Source organism: Triturus cristatus, chromosome 11 (assembly GCF_964204655.1).
Source record: "Triturus cristatus chromosome 11, aTriCri1.1, whole genome shotgun sequence".
Taxonomy (NCBI): domain Eukaryota; kingdom Metazoa; phylum Chordata; class Amphibia; order Caudata; family Salamandridae; genus Triturus; species Triturus cristatus.
In genome coordinates, this window is record NC_140594.1 from 58,529,887 (window position 1) to 58,553,409 (window position 23,523).

Consider the following 23,523-nt stretch of genomic DNA (forward strand, 5'->3'; position numbering starts at 1 on the left):
CTCTCTTCCCTGAGCCCTACAACCTTCACCCCATAACTAAAAAACACACCAGTCCCCCACCCTCAACCCTAAAAGTACCCCAGCCGTAAAAGGTTCTGTATGCCCCTTCCCAACTACCCATCCCCCCCCCCACACTGAGCCCTAAAACCGGCCTCCTTACCAAAAGAAAGGAATACAAAAATCATACTCACCAAACCCTCACAAAGTTCCTCATCTGGGCAGGAAGTCAGCTCTGACCCTCTGCCCAGTCCTTCTCCCCTGCCTGAGTCTAGAGTGCTAACTACCACAGACGTCTAAACCACAAATATGCATGGTTTAGACGTCCGTGGTTCTGCCTGCGTGATTAAGCCATGCGTTGTTCAGACGACGTGGTATAGGAAGTTTCCCAGCAAACACAAGGAGATGATGGACGGAGCGTCTGATGGGTTGAATCCATCATCGTTCTTTAGCTCACTTCACCACCCCAGTTCAGACCCAGCCATATGCAAACCAGTCTTGACCCTGTTCCTCATGGGAACAATCCAGCCGAATTGCCAAAGGGCTAAAGGGTCAAGACTGATTTACATATGGCTGGGTCTGAACTGGGGCGGCAAACCGAGCTAAAGAACAATGATTAATTCAACCCAGATCTCATAGTGACTGCAAGTGAGTGTTTGACAAGTGTCAGCGCTCCGTCCATCTCCTTGTGTTTGCTTTGTTTGCCCTAAGTTGGCAGGGTATGCCCAGACATGGGTCCCTTGCTCACTTTGCCACTGGATTCAAGCTAGCCTGGCTGATGAAGGGTGTTACCCCGAAATCGGTCCCAGAATGCTTGTTTCTGGTCCAGGGAAGACGCAGCTTGGCAGTTCGGGCTGGACTGTTCCCATGAGGCACAGGGTCAGACTGATTTGCATATGGCTGGGTCTGAACTGAGGTGGTGTAGTGAGTTAAAGAACGATGATGGATTCAACCCAGATCTAATAGTGACTGGTGGTGAGAGTCTGAAAAAGTTTCCGTGGTCCATCCATTCTCTCCTTGTGTTTACAATAGCTAGCAGACACCATTCCAGAGAAAGGTTTCTAAAACTGAAGAGGACCAATGAGCTTTTTCTGGATTTTGCAAATCTCATTCAAGAGACTAATGACCGGGTTGTACAGTGAGGCAGACATTTCTTACAGAGAAAGGAATCCGTGCCATAAGGATCACAAGAGACTGCGCTTTATAGTTACCCACATGCTCAGTTCTCATTCACAACCATTAACCTGTAGTTTGTGGTGGACTTAGTAACCAAAGAACAATAATTGATCAAGGAAAAAGAGGAACAACTGGCCGTGCTGCCCGTACTCCTTCCCTATCAATTCTGCGCTTGGTTAATGCACCTAGGAAAAATTCCTCATACTGCAAAGTTAAGTTGCAACATTAAGATATGAAGATGCACTCGATGTGTTATTTGCTGTAGGAAAAGTACACCTCACGGCATTTGCATTATTAAAATATCTATGCGATTATGCGCCTCAGGAACAAAAGTATATAAAAAAAAGTTGGTTAAGTCGGAAACTCAGAGGTTGGTGGTAATGACACCGTCTGCTACCACACCCTACGCACACGCCTACACGACGCAGGAATACACGACAAAGACCTGTACTGGGCCACCTCCTTCCTCACCGACAGAACCCAGAGGGTTCGCCTCCCCATTCCGTTCTGAAGCCAAGATCATCAGCGGCGTGCCCCAAAGATCATCTCTCAGCCTACCCTTTTCAATGTCTACGTGGCACCGCTCACCAACATCGTCCGCTCGCACAACCTCAACATCGTCTCCTACGCCGACGACACTCAGCTGATCCTCTCTCTCACCAAGAACCCTGCCACCGCCAAAACCAACCTCCACGAAGGAATGAAGGCCGTCGCCGACTGGATGCAGAACAGCCGCCTGAAATTTAACTCAGACAAGACAGAGGTCCTCATCCTGGGCTCCACCCCTTCCGCCTGGGACGACTCCTGGTGGCCAGCCACCATGGGAGCTGCACCCACACCCACCAACCACGCACACAACCTGGGGTTCATCCTCGACTCATCGCTCTCAATGACCCAGCAAGTCAACGCCGTCTCCTCCTCCTGCTTCAACACCCACCGCAATCTCCGCTAAATCTACAGGTGGATCCCCACCGGAACCAGAAGGACGGTCACCCAGGCCCTCGTCAGCAGCAGACTGGACTACGGCAACACCCTCTACACAAGAACCACGCCCAAACTCCAGCGCATAAAGAACGCCTCCGCACGTCTCATCCTCGGCATATCCCGCCACACCCACATCACCGCCCACCTGAAAGACCTGCCCTGGCTCCCAGTCAAGAAAAGGATCACCTTCAAGTTCCTCACCCATGCTCACAAAGCACTCCACAATGCCAGACCAGCATACCTCAACAAACGTCTCACCTTCTACACCCCGAACCGCCAGATTAATTCCGCTGACCTCGACCTCGCCGCCGTCCCACGCATCCACAGGAGCTCCACCGGGGGCAGATCCTTCTCCTACCTCGCCGCCAAGACATAGAACACCCTCCCTACACAGCTGCGTCAGACCCAGGACCTGCTGACCTTCAGGAGACTCCTCTAAACCTGGCTGTTCGAGCAGTAGCTGCACCCCACCCCCCCCCCCCCCGCCCCCTCAGCGCCTTGAGACCCTCACGGGTGATTAGTGCGCTTTACAAATGATTGATTGATTGATGGGTGGGGGGCAGAGCTGACGTAGGATCAATCATGATCCTTACTTTTTGAAAGGATTAAGAAGAAAAAAACAGCGAGAGGAAGGACTGGGGTAGGGTGACTGAGAGGTTTCTGATGCGCCCAATAAAGGCTGAGATTACGGCAAGAGCAATATCAGTTTTTACCCAACCTGACAGCAGGAAATGATAATCCGCTCAGTGCTTTGAGGCCTGGCGGCGCTTAGATTTACCGTATTCTATTGACCCGTCTAATGAAGACATAGTGGCGCGTTGACAACATAAGAATGGAAATGCATGCCAGTCTGAGGGATAATGGCAAAGAAAGGCTAAAAGAATTAAAGTAAACTGGAGAGAAGAGGGAGCCCCAGGGGACCCTACAAGAAGAAATGTGAGATGCAGAAGAAACACTTGAGACGCTGATGTCTGGCCAGGGCCCGCCGGGGAGAGCTTGAACCAGTAAGAGGAGGCTGCTGAGCCGAGAGCTATCCCAGCGGATGGTGTAAAAGGGTTCCGGGACGGATTGAAGGTCCATATCGCATGATACTGTATGTCTGTAATTTCCGGATGGATGGCGTGTCATACTCCACTATCGACTGCTCGTGTAGGTTTATGCTGCCCCTTTGACATTCTTTTATCAATGACTTTTGCAGACGAAGCACTGATTGACTTGAGCCTTGGTGTAAAACAAGTGCGGCTTTTGTGGGCAGCACAAAGATCCTGTCGCTTGATGCACCTAAATATCATCAGAGCATCGACTGACATACACCTTGCGTCCTAAAGATCGGCTACAAACATTACCACCCCACTTAATAATGGGATATCCAAGCCCAAGGGGATGATAGAATTGTAAACAATGAGATTAGGACACAATATTTACGTCTGGCGATATTTTGAATATTCGAAGATACAACCTCCTGCTGACTTGAAGAGGAGAATTGACAAGTGTATCAATAGGTGTGAGGGGGAAAGGATGGACAGAGTGTGATTGTACTTTTCCAAACTGGTCCAGGTCATCTCACTACCTGGAACTCAACAGTCCGAGTGTTCTCTCACCAGAAACAACTTGTATAAATAGAATCCGCCTCTCGGACCCGAAGCTTTGGGTTCTCGGACTAGGTCCAGCTCTGGATGCCTGGCTTGGAACTGATATCAGCTCCCGCCAGGCACCTTCCCTATGGACAGTGATTCAGGCCCCTTCTCTGCACCAGTGTGGGAGGGTGGCCCGCACATTGGTGACTAGCCATGTGCTCCCTGCTTTGGAGCAGCCGGATTCCCATTAGCTCAAGCAAATCCTTACTACTTCAGCCCCCCGACTCTGCTGCCCACAGCTCCAGCTGGCCCCGATACCCGCTTCTACCAGAACCATCACTTCACCTCTTCAGACGGATCTGTTTGGGTCTCATTATGGGTTCCTGAGCTGGGTGAGGATTGTTAATGTGTCACACTAGGTTTTCCTGCTCCCAGGGTCTATGGGGAGGTCCAGTAGCTCTGACACGACACCTTTTATCAGACTCTGCTTCATGTCACAAACAACTTCCAGAGTGGGATAGTTACACCCTACGTTTCTCTGTAGTGAGAGGGAAACACTGCAGACGAGTGTCAACCAATTCATTCATATGGAGCCGAATGCAGGAGGTGAAAGGATTCCCGCACCTTTAACCAGGATGACGCACAGGAACGGACCACCCCCAAACCTGCAATACTTACCCCGAAAAATATCTACCGACATCAAATTCAACGCGATCCAGAGGGACAAAGAGGAGTTCAATGTAGAGGAACATAAAACGGAGAGGATGTGGCCTAACGGCTAGGGGGGTCGACCTCAAATCTGGAGAACTGGGTTGGAGTCTCGGCAACGACACTCAACATCCTGTGATTCTGGGTAGATCACTTAATCTCCCCGTGCCTAACAAAAAATGAATGAGTCCTTGTGTAACACAACTGGAGCTCATGTGAAGCGCTCTGATACCTTCGGCTCAAGTTCGCACAATATAAAACTCCGATAAAAAAAAAAAATGCATGTCCTTTCGGGATGCAACCAGCAGTACGCACCACACTTGTGAAATTGCGAGAAAAGATAAACCATGATTTGAGGTAAGACAATCATTCTGGACAAGACAGTGGAGTTTAAAGAAGAGTGCAAAGCACCAGCGCCAGGGAAAGTGCACGGAAGGCCCATTCCATGCACCACGTGTCTGCAATGGCGGCAGCGGGCGCCACAGCAAGGTACTCTGAGGAGTCTTGAGACCAGCAGCCACCAGGAACTACAAGATTACCATATGGGGGGCTTTCACGTACCATAAACAACAAATGCCAGCGCCAGCTCCTCCGCTAGCAGTCAAAAAAATGAAAATAAAAACGATAATAAACTCTGGTTTATTATTGTTTTCTTTTTTCTCCTGGAGCCATGCTTGGGGGCGAGGCCAGGGTGATGACAGGATGGTGGAGGAGTAATGGGCACTGCTAGTCGGTGCACATGACGGTCTTGCCGGCCGTCTCAGGACGGCCAAACCAACCTGTACACTGAAGCGCTCTCCAATCCAAGCTGCATTGCCGGCTTTAACTGGGAGCGCAAATCATCGGCGCTCTGGCCAATCCCGATGCTCCTTTCAGCAGCATGACAGCAGCATGGTTTGGTCGCAGGGGACTCTGGGAGCCTGGACCTGCAGCGGAGAGTAGCGCGATACGGCAGGCAAGTGTTTTTTTTCTTTGTCTCGTCATCCGTCCATCCGTCCCTGCCCCTCCGTCCCGCCACTCTATTGACACACAGGCCGCTACTGACAAATGCTCACTTGAGGAATGTGATTGGCTGGCGAAGGGCTCTGCGTTAGTTTTTTCAGCCACCTGTGAGATCCAACTCGCAAGTTTTGGGCGGTGGAAAGCAGAGCTACCCGACCCCAAGGGGATGCAAGGGGAAACCAGAGGCACAAAAAACCCAAGTACTCTCCCATGAAAAAAAACATAGAAAAAAGGTTGAGACTCACGAGTCAAAAGGAGAACATGATCAAATATGATTCAGGAGTTTCAGAAAGAGTTAAAAAAGGACAGACAGCATGTATGGTGGAGAGATAGGCTTCTGCGGAGTGGGGTAGATGTGATGGCAGGGCTGAGACGGATAGTGTAGCCACAGGCCACGGCCTGCTCCCAACTCACGCTGCACAGGGCTCAAGGCCACAAACTGCCTCAGCTGAATGAAGGTAGGTGTTGGGTGGAGAGCCAGGTCACAGCCCTGTGCCCTATGCCACATGTATCACACGTTCATTTCAATTTTTGAGCTTTCAAATTGAATGTTTAAAGAAATGGATGTAACAATAAGTCTTAACTTGTTTATATGTCTGTGTGCTTTTAATTGTACAATGTATCTGGTATTTTGGAACAATGTTTTGGTTTTAATTAACTAAACAATAAAACATTTTCACTTTCACTATACCCAACCCGTGTGGCTCGTGCTGCCGGGCTGGCTGAATCGTAGGGGTGGGGATCAGGTACGCGCAGGGCATGGCCGCCAACGATGGCCGAACCGAAGGATGTTTTCCTGCCTGGCCTTGTGCCCAGTACCTGCTAAAATGGCCATGGTTGTTGGATGCAAAAGATAATATTTTAAAAAAAATGAAACTCACTGAAAGAAAACCTTAGTTATAAATTGAGCTATGGTTCTGGCTCAAATCTAACAAGCTACCGAAAGTCACCAGTTATGGCTACCAGTACACACCCTAACCAGTGCAGCCTGCCAATCTCAAAACATGCCTACCCTCCCTCCATCCCACCACCCCTCAAGAGGCAGAATCAGCCAGGTGTGCAGTGGTACAGAAGCGGCATCGCCCTACCTTTCACGGACTCCGACCTCTTTGGCAGGTCCAGGGTGTCAAAGTTTCTGTCCACGTCCCCGTTCCGCTTCCCTGTGCACAAAACAGAAATGTAAAGCAGCAGGGTTCATTCTCGCGGATATGAGACCGGTGTAGATGCCAACATTAAGACACCTGGTGAACTTTTTCAAAGTTATTTTTATTGCTCCAGGAATTACACAATATGAATTCTTTTCAAGTTATCTTTCTTCTGAGAAACCATACTGAAGACAAAAAAAGGGACGCAGAGTAAGTCTAGGCTCTGGTGGGCAAAGAGAGAGAAAAGAGGCAGATTGCTAAATTAAACTCAATACACAAACTAGAAAGGAGGGGCTGTTCTCGCTGCCAACAAGATCTATGTATGAATGCCCATAAAACTATAATTTAAACTTTCTTCAGGTGGCTATTATATACATGCACACCTTATCTAATGTAAGAAGTACTCATGTAGCGCCCACACCATACTGGTCAAACGAGCGCCTCGTGGTGGGGAGTCTCCAACACAGGACCCACGAGGAGCTACAGGTCCTGTTGGACTGGTTAAGGGTCATCGTGCAACAAGGTGCATACATTCCCCCAGTAGAGTTTGGTGAAGCCGGAGGAAGGCCAACTAGACATCCAGCACCCTTCAGGCGGATACTCCTGGCCTCGAGCCGGCCCAAGTCACATGTGAGCAGCTCAAGACCCTTCATGAGCATTCTGGGATTTGTAGTTTTCAGAGTCCCATTATGGAAGCAATAGGACCTGAGCACGAGTAGAAACCAGGGATTGTTGGGCTACTCACACATGACTTGGAACAAATTAAAATCTCTTTGAACAGTGAAATGTTTAGCAGAACTGTGTTGTTGATATAATAGAGAAGCTACAGCCTATAAGGCGAGGACAATCTACAGCTTGTGGTAGGCACGGCACAGTGATAATATCCTTTAGGTGTGTGCACAAAAGACAAGTGCTAGGGAGAAAATGTGCCCAAATGAGAAAAAAACCAGACTCCTCCTACCATTCCAGCAGGTTGTGGAAGAGTAAAGCAAAAAGAATGCAAATGGTTACACCAAAAAGAGACTCACCTTGGTTAAACCATTCCTCTACTTAGCAGAAAAGCAGCAAAGGAAACAAAAAGAATGAGAGAGACGGAAGAAATCAAAATGAAACAAAGCATGGCAAGATAACAAGTACAATCCCCATTGCGACAACACCCACAGTGTCCACCGTCTTAAGAAGAGGGAGGGGCTCAGAATATATGGAGAATAGGAGAGTTCCCAGCAGGTTTATGTCTCTGAAAGGTAAAAGGGGCTGGGTCGGTTATATGTAACTGAGCCCTATCACCCTTTCAGGGACGCCAGCATGTTGGCACGTCTGCCAATCTTCCATAGCCCAAGAATGACTAGTAAACATTGTCCAGTTCTCTTCCCGAAGGTTCTGTGCAGATGAAAGCTGGTGAGGCCTTCAGAGCCCCACAGCACTGCCCAGGTGTTCTAAAGGAGGCGTGTTCTTACAGGGACAGGTGTAGCCTGCTGCCACGCCCCCGGTGATCCCAAATGTGTGCTCTCCCAGGAGTGGGGAAAGCTACACAAACTCTATTGCTAGCTGTAAGTAAATTGAGGTCCATTATCTCATCTATCTCTAAACTCTGTTCCTACACTCAAAAGTCAGAAAAGCAAACACTTTTGTGTAAGTGACGCAAGACCCATCAGCCCACATCTGTGTCCTCAATTAAAATGATAATGATTCTGGGAGATCTTAAGTGACACCAAACACAGCTTATGAAATCCTCGTCCACTCACACTTCAGGTGTCATCGTCTACAAATTGGTCATTGTATTGCTCAAAGCACCCGAAGATTTAACTGGTTTCCCTTCTTGGCGCCGAGGATCAAACCTTGTTTAATGGGAACATTTCGTAATCTCTTTCATCATGTTGGTAAATGTGATCACTAGTCGGTAAGTCACCCTTACACACACAAAATCTCTATTAAAACGTGTAACATTTAGATCCAGATGTGTTCCTTGGAAGTTCAGTTAGAAAAGAATGACTATGGATGATATTTAGAAGTTTGGTAAGAAACGGGATTACAGACAGAAGGACAGAAAAAGGCTAGAAACCATGACAGACAGACAGGCAGCCTGGCAAACAGAACCACAGACCAAGACACAGGCAGGCAGAGCTAGATACACTCACATGTAGGGCGAGAGAGACACACACAGACAGAGCCACAGAGGTAAACAAATAGAGATTGATGGATCCATAACCGACTGAGATAGACAAGGTCTCAATGACAGCGACAGGCGGACAGATAAATACAGACACTTGATAGAGCGACAGAAAGGTACATGAATCAGTTCACATTGATAGATGCTGAAATATAAAAAAAAGAGGCAAGCAGATTTAGAGACACTGAGATAAAGAAAGATGGATGGACAAAACAATGACTACAAAGCAGTTCAGCAGCATGACAGACTCAGGTGGTGGGGAGGAGAAGAATGGAAATAAAAACACAACAGAATGGCTGATGGGGGAAGAGATACTTCAATGGGACAATTATGAATGACAATCAGCAGCCGTTCAAGTGAGAAAAGAGGACCAGTGTGAGTAGAGATGACCAGAAAGAGCAAAGACGACAGATGTGATCAAGGACCAGAAGTGTGAGCGAGGGTGACAAACCATGCAGGGATGAGCTGCAGAAGCACGGCAGACCACCACGGGCAGGGACCCCCAGCACGAGAGAAGATGACGGGTGCAACCAGGGATGGCCAGCGTGAACAAGGGAGAACAACCAAGGCAAAAGCAACCAATGTGAATAGGGTTGGCGAAAAGTGGTGAGGATGACCACATGAACCAGGCCAACCATTGTGCCAACCAGTAGTGCAAACATCCAACCGCCTGCAGAAAAGGCTGATGAAAGTAAGTACCACTGGTGTAAGCATGAACCACCACTGCAAGTAATGATGAACCACACAAGAGCGGAGAAATGAACTCTAGCACATAAAACCAAGCAAGAGAGGATCAACAACACCGTGATCATGGATGACCAACATGAGCCAGGAGGACCATCAAGGGCATGGGTAAGCGAAACATACAGGAACACAATATACATGCCGGATAAGAAGCATAACCAGGGCAGGGACAACAGAGAGAAACAGGGACAACAGACAGGCAGCAGACACAAGCAGGGACATCAGACACATGCAGGGACATCAGGGACATCAGACACATGCACGGACAACAGACACAAGCAGGGACATCAGACACATGCAGGGACAACAGACACATGCAGGGACATCAGGGACATCAGACACATGCACGGACAACAGACACAAGCAGGGACATCAGACACATGCAGGGACAACAGACAGACAGCAGACACAAGTAGCAACATCAGGCACGTGCAGGGATTGTTGTGTGATCAGGGGCAACCATAAAGGCGCTGACAGAAGCGTAAACAAGATGCAAGTAGAGATTGATTGCACAAACAGGAACAATATAGACAACCATGGTCCACCACACAAGCAAGAATCAAGAGGGATAACGAAGGTGAGCATGGATATACAACACAAACAGGACTGGCAAACATGAGCAAAGGCCACAGACTCTACCAAGGACCAACAGAAGAAGAAAACATCAACGTAAGCAGGGAAAATTAATATGAGGAGAGGCAATTAACAAAAGCAAGGTGATTCATGTGAGATATTTTAACCAGGCAATGACCTCAAACGGAGGCAGACAACCAACTTGAGCAATGAGGACCTATCCAAATAGAGATCAGTAAATCTGAGAGATGGTCGATGTGAGCACTAGCAAGCATCAATCACATGAGTAACGATGACAATGCAAAAGGGATGACCAACAAGATCAGTGACAACCAAGCAAACAGAGCCAACAATGGAAGCTGAGATCACAGGCAGAAGCAGGGACCAGTGACACAAATTAGGATCAGGGAAGCATTCAACGGCCAATGATGCAAGCAGGTACCACCAATAAAAGCAACAAACAACAACGGTAAAAATGCTAAAAGTTAGAGACAATGGAGCAATGAAGCGACAGCGTCTGTTTAACATGACATATTTGGTTGCAGTTTATGCCTCAAAGATGCGTTTTTGAAGCAGAGCTAAGGATGCGTACAATCCAATAAGGTAATACAAAGGGCAGCGGGACAAGTACTGTTCAAACTCAATCTCCTCCCTTGGGTCTACCGAGCCAGGTGCATGGGGGTAGTATACCAGGAATACATGACACACCCAGTTCAACACTACCAATGTAGAGGTGACCCAAGCGATGTGATTGGTAGTTCTTAGCTACCTCCCCTCCCGCCTCTCGCCCACAGAGCCTTCACAAACCGTATGCACACAAAAATCCACCCCTTCGAATAGGACTGAATGCTATGTTGTTGTTTTGCGATTTTGGGGAATTTCGCTATTCTTGAAACCAAACCCCTTTGGATGTAACCAATAATGGGGGCCTAAAAGATGGTCCTACTGATAAATTAAGGGTTTTAGGAGTGCAGTTCTGAAATAAATCTCATAAAGTAACCCAGCTGATTCAAGGAATTGAGTCCAGCCATGCAGGTACAAAAATAACATGATTGCAAAGATTCAGAAAACCGGGAAATTGAATTTAATTTGTTTCCAGTAGCAATAACTTGGATCAGTAACAGAGCTGCCCCAACACGACAGAAAGGCGCTTCGTTCTCAGGACTTACAATTATGGTCAATCCGCCGATGCAACCCACTGAAGGACCTGCCTCTGAGATATCGTGAGATTTTCAGGTGAGCTGGTGCATCTTGAAATAAAACATTCCTGAGTAAGAGTTGGCCTCATGTCTGAACATAAAATGACTGACATCTGAGCAACTCTTCCGGAGACCCATCAACATTTAGGGATTCTCAGCCTAGTTGGGAACCTCTTCTTGTCTCTAGGAGATCTCACTGCACCTGCACAGACCCACATCTGTTTACAAATGTGGCCTCTCAAAACTTCAAACGCAACCAATGGAAAACAGCCTAAAAACCGGAAATGTGAGGGACCAGGGTCTTATGTTCATCGGCATTATTATAAAATGCTCTCCGCAGTGGTTGGAGTGTACTACACAGATACAATCAAGGATGCAGACCAGATCACAAGGATTGTAAGACAGACGGAGGGTTCGAAAGTACCCTCAATGGTTAGCGTAACTCGGGGTGATGAGGGTTGCCTGGGTGAAAGAATCCTCAACTGCCCCCCCCCACCCACCCTCCACCCATTGGGCCCACATCCTCACCACCTTTACGTCCACAGGATAAGGGAGTTACGCACCTTTCGCTTTCTTCCCCCCAAAACAGCCGGCGTCGTCTTTCTTCTTCCTTTGATGCCCACCCGCGCCAATGGGCATGGTGGCGTCACGATCCTGGAAGCGGTCAGCACCGGGCACTTCCTTGTGCACGTGGTAGGAGAGGTTCCGCATAATGCACACGCAGTTCTCCACGGACTGCCACAGAGAGAGAGAAAACAAGAAAGGCCACACCATCAACACGAGACGCGTACATGTCATAGAAACCACCCTACATAGGTTTACATCGTGATTTCCTCCTGTTTGGACACACACCTGGGAGGTAGAGGGGAATCAGAATATTGGATGCCATCATCTTCACAATAATCAAAATGTTATTCCTCTGAACTATGTCTTTTCTGCTAACACTTTAGTGCAACATTCACCCGGCCTGCACAAGTGGGGCACTCAACATCAGCGGTGAGGCGGGTCACACCTACATCACCTGGGCATCCTCCCAAGTCACCCCAAATTGCTCCAATTGGATGAATGCCCCCTCATAGCGCGAGAGCCTCATATACACCATGCCAAGAGTCCTAATGGGTGGTAATGTCCATGATATAAATGTACTAATTGATTCCTTCATTCATCCAGTCAAGAGGAGTCTGACACGCCTGGTTGAACAATCTTATCTGTAATAGCGCCTCTCTCATCCGGTTGGGTGGAGAGCTTGAAACTGGGGTGCCTGCACCATCAAATCCCTGATTTTTTACAAAAGTGTTAACGTCTCTGCCCATCTTCAGCTGAAGGGAAGTCAGGTAAAGCCAGCGCAACACTTTTTGTGACCAACGTGGATTAGCGCCACATACGTTTTTCTGTTGCTCCAAAATGGCATCTCAGGCGCATCCAAACTTGATCGACCAATAGCAGAAGGTTGTCTGAGGCGAGGGATGAGAGCTCTCTCTCCTGGTGGATGTGAGAGGCTGTTTACAACCGAGTGGAGCAAGTCTGCCATTGTTACACCTTCTCTGCTTTGTTAGGTCTCTAATCCTATACCTTGCTGGATTTATCTGAACTCAGACAAGACGGAAGTCCTCATCCTGGGCTCTTCACCCTCCGCCTGGGACGACTCCTGGTGGCCCACCGCCCTGGGCAGCGCACCCAAACCTACAGACCACGCACGCAACCTGGGCTTCATCCTGGACTCCTCCCTCTCCATGACCAGACAAGTCAACGCCGTCTCCTCGTCGTGCTTCAACATCCTGCGCATGCTACGCAAGATCTTCCGGTGGATCCCCACCGAGACCAGGAAGACGGTCACCCAGGCCCTCGTCACCAGCCGACTGGACTACGGCAACTCCCTCTATGCCGGAACCACTGCCAAACTCCAGAAGAGACTCCAGCGGATCCAGAACGCCTCAGCAAGACTCATCCTCGACATCCCCCGACACAGCCACATTTCCGGACACCTGAGGGACCTGCACTGGCTCCCGGTCAACAAGAGAATCACCTTCCGTCTCCTCACTCACGCACACAAAGCCCTACACAACCAAGGCCCAAGATACCTCAACAGCCGCCTCAACTTCTACACTCCCACACGCCAGCTTCGATCGACCAGCCACGCCCTCGCCGCCGTCCCCCGCATCCGAAGAGCCACCACAGGAGGAAGGTCCTTCTCCTACCTGGCCGCCAAGACCTGGAACTCCCTCCCGACTCACCTCCGCCTGACCCGAGACCACCTCGCCTTCAGGAAGCAGCTCAAGACCTGGCTGTTCGAGCAGTAGCGGACCCCCCCTCCCCAAGCGCCTTGAGACCCTCCGGGTGAGTAGTGCGCTATATAAATGCATTGATTGATTGATTGATTGATTATCTCTGGGAATTATATGGGGTTTTCTTCAAAATTCACTGGAAAGAAGAAACTGTGAATGCGAAAGTACCGGCTGGACCATTCAACCGCAGAAGGGTGCTGCTGGGTGAAATTCTGCATATGCACACTGCCTCCTGGTTTCACAATGAACCGGAAGCTCTTGCTGGTGCGGTACAGAGATGGGGCTGCACTACCGTCAATGGACCCTTCTAGTGAACCATGTGAAAATACAGCGCCTGCCTCAGTGCGGACGACGATGAAGATGGACTAATCTGGCATTGGGTTAAACTGGACCATTTGGGTCCCTGCCGCAGACCAGTGAACGGATCAATGCTGTCTGGGCGCTCGGCCAGAACATCTCCGCAGCATCAACATTAGATCAGATTTAACAGACGTGTGCAGAAAACCTTGGCAAACAAGCCGATCCCCGGAGAAATGTGCCATGTAGGCCAAATGAGGTTCTTCCTAGCCGCCGCCTGCCGGATCACTGGACCTGGCCAGTTGATTCCACACACAGGGAGGAGATTTGTTGAGAGAAGAGGTGGGCAGTTTTTGTAAGGCACTATTTATAAAGCACACGGGGCCAGACGTACAAAACACTGGTCACAAAATGTTGGTCACCATTTGCGACCAGTATTTTTGCGACCAGGGTGGTATTTTGTAAACCAACCTATGTACTAATAGGTCAGTTTGCAGAATTCTGTATCATTGCGAGTCTCGATTAGACACAATTATGAACATTAATAAGGTAGTTCGCAGATTGCGAATCACTATGAATCGCTGCCATCACAGGGATGGTGGCCTGCTGGGGTCTGCAGACCACCATGTCTGTGATTGCTTTAAAAAGAACCAAACTTTGTTTTTTCCAAATGCAGCTCTTAAAGGAAAACGAAATGTGTTTAAATGAAAATACCAAACATTTTTTTCAGTAGCCTGCCAAATATTATTGGTTGTCATCCAAATTTCGGTCGCAAAACATTGATACATACCATTCCGAATTGCTATTTGGAAGGGACGCTCTAAACAAACTTCTTCCAAATACCAGTCCGGTATGTAGTTGTAAACCCAAATTGTATTTCATTGACGTGTTACTGCATCACAATTTAGATTTGGTACATACAAAAGTGCCATTTGGGGGTCGCAAATGGTCTGATTTTCAAAATCAGACCCTTTGAAGCTACAAAAAGCCTTAGCACCTTTGACCCAATAAGTGGAATTCGCATGGCCTCAGTGTACTATTTCTCATAGCCGAAGGCAAAGAGACACTAACAAGGTGAATGAGCCAGCAGGACACAAGGAAAACAGTGGGCCGTGTACATCTAGTAAATGTAGGTGAGTGTGTCCCCGCACTGGTGTGTAAGTGAAAGCCTTTCTGCCTGGTGGTACATCAGGATTGGTGTCATGTGACGGATTCCCTGCTCTGACACATGCCAATCGATGGACTCCATGCACTGATTTGTGCCACATGACTTCGTGATCTTTTTGGTGTCGCGTGGCCGACTCCCTACTCTGACAGGTGCCACATAACTCTGTGCTCTGTTTGGTTTCACATGGAGGTTTTCTTGTTTGGAGTAGTGTTGTGACACCCTGCTCTAATTGGTGCCACATAGCCGACTCCCTGCTTGATTGGCGTTTTGTCACGAATTCCCTACTCTAATATGCGCTACACAACTGGCTGTTTTTTGGGGGTTGCGGGACCATCTCCCTGCTCTCACAGGTGCCATATTGCCAATTTCCTTCTGACTGGCTTCACATGACCGATTGCCTCCTCTGATTGATACAACATGACCGATTCGATCCTCCTATTCCTAATAGTGTTGCATGACGGATTCCCTGCTCCGATTATCGTCACATGACTGATTCCCTGTTCTGATTTGTGCCACATCACTCACTGCTCTGGTTAATGTCACACTCAAGAATGGATCCCCACCTTATAATTCCTACATACAAGTAAAAAAAACATGGGTGAAACATCTTTCTCTGTTCAAGCAGCCAAACTATGGAATTCCCTACCTGCAAACATTAGAGCCACAGACAACCGTCTCCACCTCAGACGATTAGTCAAGAGCTGGGCTCTTCCCTACATGACAACTATACTCACAACTCAAGACTGTACCACAACAGAATGCTCAGACATGACAAACTATACTCGCAACTCAAGAATGTACCACAACAGAATGCTCAGACATGACAAACTATACTCGCAACTCAAGACTGTACCACAACAGAATGCTCAGACATGACAAACTATACTCACAACTCAAGACTGTACCACAACAGAATGCTCAGACATGACAAACTATACTCACAACTCAAGACTGTACCACAACAGAATGCTCAGACATGACAAACTATACTCGCAACTCAAGACTGTACCACAACAGAATGCTCAGACATGACAAACTATACTCGCAACTCAAGAATGTACCACAACAGAATGCTCAGACATGACAAACTATACTCACAACTCAAGAATGTACCACAACAGAATGCTCAGACATGACAAACTATACTGGCAACTCAAGACTGTACCACAACAGAATGCTCAAACATGACAAACTATACTCGCAACTCAAGACTGTACCACAACAGAATGCTCAGACATGACAAACTATACTCGCAACTCAAGACTGTACCACAACAGAATGCTCAGACATGACAAACTATACTCGCAACTCAAGAATGTACCACAACAGAATGCTCAGACATGACAAACTATACTCACAACTCAAGAATGTACCACAACAGAATGCTCAGACATGACAAACTATACTGGCAACTCAAGAATGTACCATAACAGTATACTCAGACATGACAAGCTATACTCACAACTCAAGAATGTACCACAACAGAATGCTCAGACATGACAAACTATACTCACAACTCAAGAATGTACCACAACAGTATACTCAGACATGACAAACTATACTCGCACCTCAAGAATGTACCACAACAGTATGCTCAGACATGACAAACTATACTGGCAACTCAAGAATGTACCACAACAGTATGCTCAGACATGACCAACTATACTCACAACTCAAGAATGTACCACAACAGTATACTCAGACATGACAAACTATACTTCTCATGGTATAGAAAAGAGCTATTAATATAGAAGTAACCGATTGCAATCTCAACTGTGCCTCCTGTTATAATTAGACACATTTATATAAGGGGAAAATTGTAAATTACACCTCAGGATATATGTGTATATCAAACTATGTCAACATTGCTGCTTCTATGTATATATACACGTGTACATATAGAGGGTTAGGACTGCTATAAATAACTACAATAGGTGCCATTTGTATATTTCGTTATTTTAAAGCATAATAAATGTTCCCCATGATAAAGCTGGACAGCAGATATATATGTATAAATTATCTAAATTTTGATATTATAAAAAAAGAAGAAAAAAAACGTCCCTTCCTCCCATCCCTCCTCCCTCTGACTCATCTCAAACATTCAGACTACTATGAACCCCCAAAGACCCTTCTCAACCTTTCACCCCTCCTTTTAAACCATGACTCCCAACTAACAGGCACACACAACCACTACTTACAAAAGAAAAACTCACTACTTCCCCTTTTCAATTCCACTCCTATCATTCTATCCCTACCCCAAACTTTACTAAACACCCCAGAAATCAAGAGCACAGACCTAGCACAACTTATGTACAAGGAAAAACAAAACAAAAACATGTACTAACCTACTAATTCCTAATCTTGGGTTGCAGAGTAGTGTGCCACTCTCCAAAATAAACGTTCGTAAGTGCTATATAATACATTTACACTTATGATTCCTCGGTCCGATTGGTGTCATGTGACTGATTCCCTGCTCTGATTGGTGCAAAATGACCAATCCCCTGCTCTGATTGGCTTCACAGGACCGATACCCTACTCTTTTCAATGTAACATGACTCATTCCCTGCTCCTATTTCTATTAGTGCCACATAACTGGTTCTATGTCAGGACCGAAGGCTTCTGATTATGCTGTCTCAATTTATTTACTGAACTCACAGCAGCCAATGAAAAATGAACTACACAAGTAAAAAACATCGTATCCCATGAGGCTTTGAACCACGCCTCCTCACAACAGCCAATGGCAACATGTCAAAGTATACAAAGTAGAGAGACACCTTCTTGGCTTCCTCTTTCTTTGCTGCTCCGCAGTCAAGATAAGTGTCTCTCTATTTGTATACTTTGACTCTGGGCAGTTGTTAATTGCAATTCAAAAGCCTTATAGACCGGTATCGGCTGCCGCCTTAGCTAGGTGGGTCAGGTGGGTGATGTCAGAAGCGGGCATTGATGTCTCTGTATATGGTGCTCATTCCGCTAGAGGAGCTATGGCCTCTAAAGCGTATATGTTGGGATCTCGCTTAGAGGATATCCTGAGAGCGGCTGACTGGTCTACGGATTCTATGTTCAAAATGTTTTATTACAAGCCTATAGCACATGTTTCTTCTGTTGTTATTGACGAGCTTTGAACCAGCATAATCAGAAGCCTCCGGTCCTGACATAGAATACAAAATTTTCCAGCTATCGCGACAAGAATTTTAGATTCTATTAAGGACACGGAGAAGAGGATTATCGCACCCGTTGGGACAGTTGTATCAACTGTTAAGTTGTATTATCGTTATATTCATAACAGTATTATTGCCCACCCGTAAAGGATCATGTTTGTGGGTTCCCTATTTTTCAACCTTGTTTCTATTTTCAGGAAATGACTAACAAGAACTGAAGTAATGCTCCGGCTGGAGATGGATCTCCCCTTGTGAGAAGATGTTGATCTCAGGACTTGGGGACTATATTCTCCGTTGAGAATTCAAAGGAACTGTTTATCTCTCCGTTGAGAGTTGGATTGGTGTGATTTTCGTTCGTACTTATGGACTGGTTTTCGCAAAGAAAGAGGAAGCCAAGAAGGTGTCTCTCTACTTTGTATACTTTGACATGTTGCCATTGGCTGTTGTGAGGAGGCGAGGTTCAAAGCCTCATGGGATACGATGTTTTTCACTTGTGTAGTTCATTTTTCATTGGCTGCTGAGAGTTCAGTAAAGAAATTGAGACAGCATAATCCTCGCCTCCGTGTCCTTAATAGAATCTAAAATTCTTGTTGCGATAGCTGGAAAATTTTGTATTCCCAGCTTATTGCCTTCACATGAGCAATTCCTCATTCTGATTTGTCATATAGGATTCCCTGCTCCGTTTAGTGCCACATGAACAATTCTCTGTTCTGATTTGTCCTAAATGACTAACTGCTCTGTTTGATGCCACATAATTGGTTCCTTGCTCTGATTGGTGTCATATGACTAAATTCCTTCACTGGTTGACTTCACATGGCCGATTTCCTGCTCTGATTGATATCACATTGCTGATTCCCTGCTGTGATTGGTTTCATCTCACTTGATTCCCCGCTCCGATTGGTGCCACATGACTGATTCTCTTCTCAGATTCACGCCACGTGACCTATCCCTTCTCTGATTGGCGCCACGTGACAGATTCTCGGTTGGGATTGGCTTTGCATGACCAATTCCTTGCTCTGATTGGTGTCACATGAGCAGGTGACTTCCGTAGATGACCTCACACAGGCCCAGCAGTGGGACTCACCTTGTTGTCCGTGTCCTTCTTGCCCACCGCAGACTGCAAGGCGTGAAGAAGGGCGTCCACGAGCCCGTCACATTCCCGCAGCCTCCTGCGCGCCTCCGCACCATCAGAGCTGACATTTCTGGTACAAAGGGGAAAAAGATCCTGGGTTATTGAAGTCCTTACGTTTCAGATGCGGTTAAAAACCAAAAGACAGGCCTAAAACGACCCAATCACAAAACATGTTTCACAACCATCCCAATAATAACTTTTTTGTAGCTGGCGCTTCTTATCAGCTGTGCTGCTTCTATGCACTGTAAATTACAGGTGCTGCTATTACCCATTTGTTTTGCACTCAGTTTTCTTACTTCAGAAGGATGAAAGGCTGAGTTGGCCCTAACCGAGATTCGAACCTGAGGCCTGCAGATGAAAGCAGATGCCTGTTAACTCCAGACCAGGTAAGTCACACGTTGCTATGATATCACACCTCTTCACATGGTCACCTGGCAAAGAGCTAAGATCACATGGTGAGCAACGGGTGAGCTGGAAACCCCTACGCGATGTGGGTTTCCAGCCCTGTGTGGAGGCTCCACAGAGTCGGGATTCATTACAGGACCGTCAGCCTCCCCGAACAAGGGAGGTCGAATCAGAGGCGCTTGTTTTTGTCTTCCGTTGCGGGGAAGGAAGTACCTGCTAGAAAAGTACCAACACCTGCGTTCTCCACGCCCCCTCAGTGACTAATCAGGTAATGATGAGCTCAGGGTGCCTCCCACTCGAAGACCCCACCTCCTTTTAGGCACAAAGCCTTACGATTGGCAGGCCTGTGGCTCGCTGCTCCATCCTGCCGACACAGTGTTCAAAGCGCATTCAAAAAGTACGGGAACTGTGATGCTGTGCGCAAATGGGGAGTGGGGGCGGGGTCAAAGCGTGGCTAAAAAAACAAAATATTCTGTAACTTTCTTGGTCTTCCACCCTCCGGTAGTTACATATAAAATAACGCACAGCTTAAATGAAAAATAAACACAAGTCACGGTAGACAGTGGGAAATGCACTATTGTACAATATGAAAACCTCTATTAGTTAATGCACTGCAGAGGGCTGTGTGGAACCAGAGAGCCAAAGACAGAATCCTGGTTGGTTCAGTAGAGAAAAGTGACTTGTGCATGTTTAGTGCTACGAGTCCCAGTCTGACAGAAAGCGCTGTGAATATGTAAGTCTATTTTAAACTTGCATTACACACAGTGTCAGACAGGGGTCGCAAAGGAATCTCACTCTTGTTGAGGTCCTGGTCGCGTTTGTGCCGACTCTGTCCTTGTCGCTCCGGTAGGAGCCAAATTTTTCTCCTTCAAAACAGTTATAGACTAAATCAGCAACTATTACACTAAAACAAAGATGAGCGAATCAACTCGACGAAGATTGACGAGTAACCTCCTTACCTACCATAGGCTATTTTTGATAATAGCCAACTACGATCTGGTCCAGAAGAAGGCCCACAGTCCCGTGATGGGTACCAAGGGCCGAAACATGTCGACCTTCCACAAATTATCACCAGGTGCAGTAGAACAGTAGCACTTCCACTACAGCACCACCCTACACTGTTTAATCTTGCCCCATCCTCAGTAAGTAAAGATTCAAACTGAGGACTGGAGGTATTTTTAACTTGCAGTATGCTAGAACACTTCCGCACTTTTTATCACAACTGTCATAAAACCAAACGGTCCACCTCTTGGTGAAAGAGAAGGTCACTTGGAGAACCCAGTGTTCAAGTGATAAAAGACCGAATGGTGAGGCTTTTCACGTAGCCGACCGGGCGAAGAACCAAGATATACCGCACCACTTGTCACATGTGAATGAGGGTCTTCTACATACCAGAACGTTAGACCCTGGTAGTAACAGAATTTGTGATTCATTCTCCTCTCATTTCTTCCATACCTAACAGAAGCCGAATGAATCTCTGCTTCTCCCTCCCTGTTTTGATCAAACGAGTAATGAGGCTACCGCCTCGGTATCCAAAATAAACCTCATCAGAATGAATCTGACAGCCAGAGAAGAAGTCGTCTAGGGAGCAGTTTTGGGTTTTCTTTGTATTGTTTTTGTAATTGCGTTACGTAGCACTTACTATCCCTGACAAGGCACTGAGGCGCTTTGCGGCGAGTAGCATGCTACTCTGGAACCCTGGGTTAGAGATCCTTGTTTCTTACTGGGGTTAGTCTTCTGCTCTCAAGGAAACGACTTCAGGCACTTACTCCGGCTTCTTTGTGGTAAATTAAATGAATAGGCAAAGCTCTTGCAGCTTTGCACACGATGCGTGACTCAGCACTCCGTTCTACTAGTCATCGCTCTTTCCTTTCACATTCCCGCCACGTCTCTGAGGGCCCTCGAGAGGTTCCAAGAACAGATACATAAATACATCTGCAGATGATTAAAAATGATTATCCGACTGGCGTGGCTCAGTTGTCCTTTGTTTTGTTCCCCTAATATTTTGCATTTTATTGTTTTATATTTATAGCGCCTTGTGCATCGTAGGAGGCTCTTGCGGCGCTTTTCATTGGACCCGTAGCCCAATACGGTAGTTATGCATGGTTGGAAGAGTGTGGGTTTTCAATATGGCCTATGTAGGGAGAGTACTGGCGTCGACAGAGATGCTTCTATGCACTAGAGGGTTCACCAGGCAGAGCCTGGGCAACCGCAGCAAACGAAACAATGTAATGCTCTATAGACAACCCCACTGCACACACAGGACCAGGCGACACACATGGCACAGCGGCGACCTGCACGTACCCGGGGCGCCATTCCAGAAAGGTGTCGGTGGTAACCACCAGTCCTGTGTGGGGCAACAGCCGGGGCACAGTGGGGCCTCAAACACCACCCTGTCATGTACGTCAGAGCAGAGCTCAGAGTCAGCAAACACAGCCAACAAAGCGGGGGCTTGGACCAATATGTGCCCCTCTGTCTCGGGCTCTTTCCCCTGGGAAAATACAGCCGCTCAGTGCGAGTGTAAAGCGTGTAAACCTAGGCAGGGTCCCGCCTGCACCGGACAGGGGCCAAAACCGGTCCAGATATGATGCTGTACTGCATGCACGAGGGAGGGGCAAAGGTGAACAACAGAGCGCCTAAAGGCATGTAACCCTGCGCTATACAAGGGTAAATAAAGAGTGTAAATCTAGGCAGGGCTCCTCCTGTACAGGACTGGGGCCAAAACCGGTCCAGATATGATGCTGTACTGCATGCACGAGGGAGGGGCAAAGGTGAAAAACAGAGCGCCCAAAGGCATGTAACCCTGCGCTATACACGGGTGAAGAGTGTAAACCTAGGCAGGGTCCCGCCTGCACCGGACAGGGGCCAAAACCGGTCCAGATATGATGCTGTACTGCATGCACGAGGGAGGGGCAAAGGTGAACAACAGAGCGCCCAAAGGCATGTAACCCTGCGCTATACACGGGTGAAGAGTGTAAATCTAGGCAGGGTCCCACCTGCACCGGACAGGGGCCAAAACCGGTCCAGATATGATGCTGTACTGCATGCACGAGGGAGGGGCAAAGGTGAATGACAGAGCGCCCAATGGCATGTAACCCTGCGCTATACACGGGTGAAGAGTGTAAATCTAGGCAGGGTCCCGCCTGCACCGGACAGGGGCCAAAACCGGTCCAGATATGATGCTGTACTGCATGCACGAGGGAGGGGCAAAGGTGAACAACAGAGCGCCTAAAGGCATGTAACCCTGCGCTATACAAGGGTAAATAAAGAGTGTAAATCTAGGCAGGGCTCCTCCTGTACAGGACTGGGGCCAAAACCGGTCCAGATATGATGCTGTACTGCATGCACGAGGGAGGGGCAAAGGTGAAAAACAGAGCGCCCAAAGGCATGTAACCCTGCGCTATACACGGGTGAAGAGTGTAAATCTAGGCAGGGCGCCTCCTGCACAGGAGTGGGGCCAAAACCGGTCCAGATATGATAATGCTGTAATGCATGCACGAAGGAGGGGCAACGGTGAAAAACAGAGCGCCAAAAGGCATGGAATCCGGCGCTATACAAGTGTAAAGAGTGTAAATCTAGGCAGGGCGCCTCCTGTACAGGGCTGGTGCCAAAACAGGACAAATGTGATGCTTTACCGCGTGTACGAGGGGGAGGGGGCAACGGTGAAAAACAGAGCGCCCAAAGGCATGTAACCCTGCGCTATAGAAGTGTAAAGAACTTTAATCTAGGCTGGGCGCCTCCTGCACAGGAGTGGGGTCAAAACCGATCCAGATATGATAATGCTGTACTGCATGCACGAAGGA

The 23,523-nt window shown here is 47.6% G+C and overlaps 1 protein-coding gene across 9 annotated transcripts in view; it reads right to left on the reverse strand.

Annotated features, from left to right (window-relative positions):
• ARVCF (ARVCF delta catenin family member) overlaps positions 1-23,523 on the reverse strand; it is a 657,174-nt gene that overhangs the window by 126,808 nt on the left and 506,843 nt on the right. For 6 of the 9 annotated variants that reach the window (XM_085633793.1, XM_085633791.1, XM_085633792.1 and 3 more), the window contains 4 exons: positions 19,268-19,385; positions 11,839-12,010; positions 7,618-7,635; positions 6,533-6,604 (listed from right to left, as the gene is read on the reverse strand). In XM_085633793.1, the coding sequence (XP_085489919.1) occupies positions 6,533-6,604; positions 7,618-7,635; positions 11,839-12,010; positions 19,268-19,385 (380 nt within the window). The remainder of the gene's footprint in view (positions 1-6,532; positions 6,605-7,617; positions 7,636-11,838; positions 12,011-19,267; positions 19,386-23,523) is intronic. The other 3 variants (XM_085633794.1, XM_085633790.1, XM_085633797.1) reach the window with 1 other exon arrangement.